Source organism: Rhodamnia argentea, chromosome 8 (assembly GCF_020921035.1).
Source record: "Rhodamnia argentea isolate NSW1041297 chromosome 8, ASM2092103v1, whole genome shotgun sequence".
Lineage (NCBI taxonomy): Eukaryota > Viridiplantae > Streptophyta > Magnoliopsida > Myrtales > Myrtaceae > Rhodamnia > Rhodamnia argentea.
The window spans coordinates 11,480,375-11,488,946 of NC_063157.1; the positions used below are offsets into that span (position 1 = coordinate 11,480,375).

An 8,572-nucleotide genomic window follows, 5' to 3' on the forward strand; every position below is an offset into this window, starting at 1 on the left:
TTGCATATTTATTTTCTATTAGTCATACATGTCACTTGCATTTAGGATGAGTCAATTGAATTTAATTTGGCGGCGACTAGACCAACTCGGCTTGAAAATCTGGATTATCGCAAGAGGAGGTGCCGAATTTTAATGGGCCAATGGGACTTAGTTTTGAGCTCAATTCTGTCTATTCGGGCAGAATTTGATAATTAAGGTTTTCAGTTAAATGTTCGTTATTCAGAGAAATCTTAATTGGAGCCCAAAAATTTGAGATGAACCCATAACGTGATTGAAAATTTCGGTCAAGGCTAGCTCATGGGGACCAAGTTTTAACTTCAAATTAGCCCATTCTGAACATTTAATTGAGTGAAGCCTCTAGTTAATTATCCATTTAATTAACTAGAACCCAATTAAGCCCAAAATTACACTCTAAATCCACAAAAGAGGCCATTTTCGGCTATTTCTTGCCCCATTACTCCATTTGGCCGAAAATTACATAGAGGCCTAGGAGATTTGGACTCTTCCAAACTTCAAGATTAATTAAGAGTTTCATCAATTAAGGATTCTTATCTTAAAGGGTTTTATCGGATCATGGAACTTATCTAGCTAGAGTTCTAGTAGATGTGGACTCTTGTGATCCAATGGCTAATGACAAGTCCTACTCTAGCTAGGATTAGTGATCCAATGGTCCCACTTAATTCCTACTCCTATTAGGACTTCAAGGACCAAGCTCTATATAATAAGCTCTTCACATTAACGCGGGGAGGCTGGACAAACCCTGGAAATTTTCGACATGTATAGAGCAAGGGCTGAATTTTGGTGCATCTGCTCATCAAATCCATGCATTAAGGCTGCCGTTTGAAGCTCGCACGATCAGCCCCATTCAGCCTTTGTGCCGTGCCCAGTTCGTGAGTTTGTTCAAACTCATCCGAAGCCACCCGAGTCCTCCACCGTTCATCCAAGTTGCTTCCTGTTCCAGCTTTCTGTTTGGATGCAAATCAGCCCTCTTTAGTGGTAAAAGAGCTTCCTTTTATTTTGATTCTCGAGACCTCATAAAGTACCTCATATTGTGTTAGAATTTTGACGATTTCGGAGCCCGATTCAAATAAAAAGGGGACTGTTTCAGGCAGATATACAGCTTGTCCGTGTGCAGAATTTTAGCTTGGGAAAAGGTAATTTTTCTTAACCTTTGATTGCAATTTATGCTTGTTTATTTGGGAACTTGCATATATGTTCTAACACTTTGACGAACATACTTGAATTGCAATTAAAGACGAAACTTGAACCCTTTTCGATCTAGTTTTGCTCAAAGTCGAAAATTACCAATGGAAGGATGAAAATCTGATTTGTTTGAGAAGATAATTCGTTCATAAGATAGGCTGAATTTTCGTGATGTTCTTCAGAATTGCTTGACATCAATTAGAGAATATCTTTTCTCGAATAAAATTGTTCGTCATTGTGGTGATCTAAATTGGATTGGGAAAAGATCAGATTTGTCTTTTTGTTGAATTAAAAAATCAATTTTTGGTAATAAATTCTATCATGGCCGAATGTCACACGTTGGAAGTCCTTGCTTGAAATTCCCATGTTGGTTGGTTGACTGGAACTTATCCATTGGGTACTCAATCATAATCTCGTGTTGTTGATAGGAATTTGTGATTGCTCGACGTTATCTCCTGGCGTGAATAAAGATTCGATCAAATTGAAATTTTATCTGATTTGGCTAAATTAGATAATTTTTTTACTCATGGATACATTTTTTTGGGCTAGTCGTTATCTTTAACACATGCGAAATGATTTGGATGTTATATGTTGTTATCTTATCTTATCTCTGGGGAATTTTCTGAACTTGTTTGATTAGAGATAAGGTTTGGTTGGATTGAATGTCTATCCATTCTTTTTTTATGAGGATTATCTGAAATTAAATTTTCAAATCTCAAAGATAATTTCTCAAATTAAAAATGGATTGAACTTTTGGATGAGGAAAGGTGGATCCCCAATCTCATAACTTCGGCCACCCCTCTAATTTTCGAAATTTCAAAGCTCAATTGACTCATTTTTATTTTATTTTTGTCGTGCTGTTTGTTTTTTATTTGTTATAAAATTTGCACAATTTTAAACAAACATGCCCATAATATATGCTCCCCTATGTGCCTAGACCCGTCGGAAAAATAAATCACACGCCTTGTCCATGATCTTATGGAATGGGATGGTGATTTAGTACAGAAATTCGTGTTCTGCCCTTTGGCGAAAAGGGATGTTGTTTTTCTATACACATATTCGCATACTGGTTCGAATTCTCGAGGATGTAGCGGATAAAATTTCGCTCTAGCCCAAGATCTTTGGGAATTAGAGGATTTTCGAAAAAATCGGAAATTAAAGGTATATTATGGGCATTTTTATTTACTTTTTTTCAAATTTTTGATTGCTTTTGAATGTTTTCTTTTATTACCAAAAATACCAAAAAAAAAAAATCATCCTTTGGGCGCATAATATATGGTCCTCATGTCACATTTTTTCAATTAATTATCAAATTCACATCGATTAATCGGAAAGGCTTTTTCATGAAATTGGTACCGAAAGGGCGTTAATTTTTCAATTAGCGTAACCAAGTCCCCGGACCCATTTTTCTCTAGTGCGCAGAAATAAAATAGTTCTCCTTCTATTTTATTAAGGTTTTTAATCAACCTTTCGTAAATGATTAGTGGCGGCTCCAATTGACTATTTTTTCATGAATAAACCTAAGTTGCGATTCTGTAGGACTTGGGAGGGTCCGAATTAGGTTGGTTGATTTAATTGACCCGATAATCCGTTAGCCTGATTTTTAGGTCGCGACAAAAGTTAGGTTGAGAGAAGTAAGGAACTTTTTAGTCCCTTCATCTTGTTCAGCGGTAGCGGGTGATTCAGCAACTTTTCATAGCCAATACGTTTTTCTTTTTAATAATTGGATGAGTATTAAATCATTAATAAGATCATGTGCACCACAACTATTATTACACGAGCATCTTGAGAAGGAGGATTGATGAAGGGAAAACGAAGGAGAGACAGGAGAGGTGTTGCAGAAGCGAGCTTGGGTGGAACCATGTCACGTCCGGACGCCATTCCATATCCAAGCGTGGGAAAGACGAAGAGAGGTGGGAGTTCTTCGAACTCCTGCTTGTAGTTTGCTGAAATATTGGCCTAACAAACATCGCTTGTGCATACTTCCTTTGAAAGATAATGCAAGCACGAGTTTCCTTCACATGCATGAAAGTTGGGATTTGGTATTGTCAAATATAAAGAAGGAAAATACCTCCACGATAGTCCGACAGATCTGTCAATTACTTCTGACCGTAGATTCATACACCATCACATCATGCTTTACATAAAGGACTCATTAATTGAAAAATTATGGGACCAGAAATAATGACAATACTATCGGATCATCATGCTAGCAGGAGCTTATAAAGAATGTGGGGGCGGGGGAGCTTGGCATCTAACTTTACAAAGAAATTAAACAAAAACACATAACTATGAAGTTGAAAATTGAAATAACAGGCTGGCCTAAGGTCTTCCGCAACCGAATAACTCTACCTATGGAAATGCATGTCTATCTACCTATCCATGTCTATCTATGTATTCCCAAACACGGGAAATGCAAATGGCAATCTTGGTACTTGCAAGACAAACTTCTTTAATTGGGCGGCTATTCTACGATCACAAGCATTTCTTTTTGCAACGATTTTGGAGATGTCATACTTTATTCTAGGTCAAAGGTTTTCATCCTTTTTTGACCCCCGGTAAATTCCAATAAAAGCACTAGGAAATCATGGTTGACAGCTAAGTTGCCAGGTTTGTTCTTTGTCCAAATACGTGGCTCCAAAGGCGACGTGCTTACTTTTATGCAATCGATTTGACTATGGGGAACACATCTAGTACCAATTACATCATTTGGAAAACATTCGAAGACCTCTTCCATTAGCTAGAGACCAGGCTTCGCCTAATATCATAAAAATAATAGTAATAATAATGACAATTAGTTCATAGATCTTAGGCGATCTTGGCCTTCAAACGTTCAACCCTCCCCAGATGAGAACTTCTATATTGTCTGCATGTACATGCTCCCTTTTGACTCGGTCAAAAGTGAAAGCTACCTGTGTTCCATGTGTATGGAGGAGATTTACTGTGTACCCTGTGACCACAAATCTGACATCTCTAAAGGCTTGCTTTCGATAGTTTCATTTAACTATAAAACCATGCTCATGGCAATGCTACACGGTACTCTTCATCTGTGCAAGAGCAAATGGCTGTTCGTCTTCCTTGTGTTCAAGCTCCAGTCGCACCATCTCTCAAGCGCTGTGTGTCGCGGCCTCCGCCAGTTAGAGCTCAGAGATTCGGAGAAGAAGAAGGTAAACATTTGCCCTAGATTTGGCCCTCTCGTTTTCTGCACTACATACCATCATAGTAGAGATTCAAATAGCTTTTCATGATACTTATGATCTTACTTTGTCTAAATATACAATCTGTTGTACAGTCTTCGGCCACAGCAGAAGTTTTAGTTGTTTTCTTTCTTGTGGGTGAAAAGATTACGTTTATACATGATGATGCCTTGGTGGGGATCCAGGGATATCATCGTCCAGCAATCTGGTCGATGCGAATTTGAGCGCCCTAAGGAAGCGGATCGCTGAAGCGAAGACGAAGGAGAGACTGGAGAGGTGTTGCAAAAGCGAGCTCGGGTGGAACTACGCTACGTCCGGATGCTACTCCATATCCAAGCGTAGAAAAGACGCCAAGAGGCCAGAGTTGTTTGGACTCCTACTCTTAGTTTGCCGAAATATCGGCCTAACAAACATTGCCTGTGCATTCTTCCTTTGCTTAGCTTCCATATTCATTCATTTTAGTCAACTTCTCGACCCTTTCTTGTAACTATGATCGCTAGCAATTTCTCAGTGCTCACTGTGTAATTGGCGCTAGCACTTATTAACAAATTCAATGAGGATTAGGTTATTGGATTTACATTAGCACTTATTATCAGTTCCTTCCTTTTCTAGTTACATCCTCAAAATATACTATGCCATCATCAATTAGATTTCAAATCTACTTTTCCAATTAAAAAAATTACATATTCATTGCATACACCACGAACCTTCTTGGGAGAGCCAACAATCTTCGGACCCTTCTCATGAAAACATAGTCACGCGAAACTTATGCTTGCTTATGGCAGATCATCACACGTACGTTTGCTAAAATGGCATCAGCTGAAAAAAAAAAAAAAAAAGGCAAATGAAACAAAAGCACGTTGGAGATTTGTTACAACGTCGACCGTCCCTCCATGTTCTTTGTTCAAGACATGTCCGTGGTCCCTAATGTAACCAGCTGTCAATGTGACTAGAATCATTGCCATGGATCATAAAAATAAGGGAATTTTTGGCAAACATAAAATGGGTTTCCTCGTTCGTTATTTATAACAAAGAAACAAACGTATAAGGACAATCCGCACCCGTATACATAAATTAGTGGACAACATAAGCCTTCAATTCTAAACAAGTGAACGCATGTTAATTCAGCCCATAACTTTCAATTTTACCGATTTAATTCTAGACCTTTGCATGAAATTTCAATGTAATCATTGTCGCGACCCTCGATTTCGGACCCCGATCCGATAGAAGGTAAATGGATTACCGATCTGGCCCTCGACTTCCTCGTTGAGGAGGCCTCGGGCCTTTCTCGGCGCGGGCCCTCCCAAGCCCATACTAAATCGCGGCACGAGTAAAATTTTTTTTTGAGTTTAAGTTTTTCGACGATAAGAGTCGGTCATGTTCGACCTTGATGTGGTCCGGGTGGCATGTGCGAAGTGTGGGTACATTTGGAGTCGCCACCGGTCCTTCTTGGAAGGTGGACCGGAAACCTCACCGAACGATTGGGAGAAATCGTTCGGTTCTGCGGAACCAGAGACTTGGGTTCGGGAACTTGGTTACGTCGATATCATTACCGACGCCCTTTCGGTACCTAACGCGAGTGATTTTCCCAACTAGATTTCGTGCGGGCTCGATTTTGGTGTGAGGAGTGGGATCGGGAATTTTCATACATGTCGAGAAGACTAATCCTATTAGTCACGGTCAATAAACGCGTAATCAATTACAAATAAAATGAATCCCGAAAACTCCAACCAAGAATCCCGTAATATAGCTTTAGAGGCTTAGGGAATGTGCAATTCGAGGCCGGGGATAGGTTGGAGAAATTTAGGGACAATTCGCCGGAAGGGCGAAATCGTCATTTTTTAAGGGTTCGAGAATCGAATTACCCAAAATAATCCATGGCCGATCGATTGTGGTTATTTCCTATTTTTGGGGATTTTTTGGAATTATTTTGATTTTTGGAGACGACTCGCCATAAGGGTGAAATCGTCATTTTTGAAGGTTCGGGTGTCAAAACACCCAAAATAGGTCTTGGCCAGTTGATTGTGGCCATTTCCTATTTTTTGGGATTTTTTTGGAATTATTTTGATTTTTGGAGACGACTCGCAATATGGGCGAAATCGTCATTTTTGAAGGTTCGGGTGTCAAAACACCCAAAATAGGTCTTGGCCAGTTGATTGTGGCCAATTCCTATTTTTTGGGATTTTTTTGGAATTATTTTGATTTTTGTTGGAGACGACTCGTCATAAGGGCGAAATCGTCATTTTTGAAGGTTCGGGTGTCAAAACACCCAAAATAGGTCTTGGCCAGTTGATTGTGGCCCTTTCCTATTTTTGGGATTTTTTTGGAATTTATTTTGATTTTTTTGGAGACGACTCGCCATAAGGGCGAAGTCGTCATTTTTGAAGATTCGGGTGTCAAAACACCCAAAATAGGTCTTGGTCAGTTGATTGTGGCCCTTTCCTATTTTTGGGATTTTTTTGGAATTTATGCGAATTTTTTTGATTTAAAAAAATAATAATTTAATTATTTTTATTTATTTTTATTTTTTTTATTTTTTTAAAAAAATTTATCCGGACCGGGCCGATTGACCCGGCCCACGCATAGGCGCCCAACCCGAGCCTTAAGGGCCCAAGTTTGTCAAAGACACAGAAGCCTAACTTGGGCTCAAATCGGTTTATTGCATTTTTTAAAGAGAAGCCCAAGTGTCACTAAACCAAATTAAGCCCGGAGCTGATTTAAGCCCAAATTGACTAAATATCACCCATTAAGCCCACAATCCTCAACCGGCCAAAAAAAAAATCCAAACCCAACAGCCTAACTTGTCCCTTTTATGCTTATAACCTTCATTTTTTTTATTCCTTTTCTCCTCTTGCATCATCTTCTTCGTGGACGCCTCCTTCTTGACTTCACCGAGAACCAAATGCAGAACTCATCGTGACCAAGAAAATTTTCCATCATTTTTTAAATAAAGAACACATCTTCATAATTTTAAAGAAAGGGAAATGTCGGATCGTGACACGCGGCACAAATACGTCCACCCGATTCAGTACTTTTTTTTAATGGTCGGGCGACGTGGCGCGCCACGCGACGCCACGTCGGCCTTGACCGGTCAACCCCGGCCCTAGACCAACGGAGAGGATGTCGGAACAGTAAAAATTCCGGTGAAGTTGTCGGAATTCTCGCCGGAAAGTCAAACTCGAGACCAAGACTCGTGAATTTTTTTACCCCATCCAACGTCAAACCAAACCCTCAACTCTCCCCCAACAACATACCGACTTCTTGTGGTAAATATCACATAAGAAGCCACCGAACAACTCTGCACAGGATTGGTTTCGGCGACGATTTTTTTACAGAAAATGTTTTACGATGAGACTTGCTTTCAATCGTTCGGTTAACATCCGGAGATTGGTAAGGGGACTTACCTGGGCTCACAAGGAACTTGATGGTCGCGTGAAGAGCTTCGGGAACGCCCAACTTAAGACCGAGACCGATGGATATCGAGACCGACGTTCTCGGCACGATTTGATGCAAAACAGAGGTCAAGGAAGGGCTTAGAGTCGGTTCTATGTCACATCGTAAGCAAGTAGCATACATAAACAGGTCGCGGATGGTAAGACCGAGGGTAAGCATCAATGATCAACCACGGGAACATTTTATCAAACAGGTTGTGTGCATTCAAGTAATGAGCACTTAGACTGAAAATGATGGCCCTACGAGACAAACCGAAGCTAGAGCTCATGCATAAACGTTAGTATGGACGCGTCTTGGCATCGGCGTGTGTCTAGTTTGGCTTGGTTTCATTTTCGGTTAAACCGGGCTAAACTCGCGGTGTACATGAAAACAGAGCCTGCGATGGAGAGTTCGGGGACCAACTCGTTTGGAAAGAACCGGCGGAGAATGGGGCTCTGATGATCGTTCGTTGGTCACCCGACGTCGCCTTAGGTCTCGTTTGAACGTGTCTTCTCTCGAATCGCCTTCTTACGACTCACTCACTCTCGGTCTCTCTCTATGCTCTGTTTTTTTTTTTTTACCACCGGAGCTCCGGCCGAGATCCCCACCCTCTCTAGCCGCTTCTCCCTTTTCTCGCGTTCTCCTTCTTCTCTCTGTATCAGCACCCCCCTCTCCTAAATCTCCTCCCTTCTCTTTCAAAAAAATGGTTCCCCCTCGCAAAAATGCCAGCCCTCATCCTT

The 8,572-nt window shown here is 40.5% G+C and overlaps 1 protein-coding gene across 1 annotated transcript; it reads left to right on the forward strand.

Moving 5' to 3' along the window:
• Window positions 1-4,107: 4,107 nt before the first annotated feature.
• Window positions 4,108-4,887, forward strand: LOC125316281. Its single transcript, XM_048284287.1, has 2 exons — window positions 4,108-4,370; window positions 4,586-4,887. Exons 1-2 carry the CDS (start codon window positions 4,265-4,267, stop codon window positions 4,885-4,887), a joined length of 408 nt encoding a protein of 135 aa, XP_048140244.1. The 5' UTR covers window positions 4,108-4,264.
• The last annotated feature ends 3,685 nt before the right edge of the window (window positions 4,888-8,572 follow it).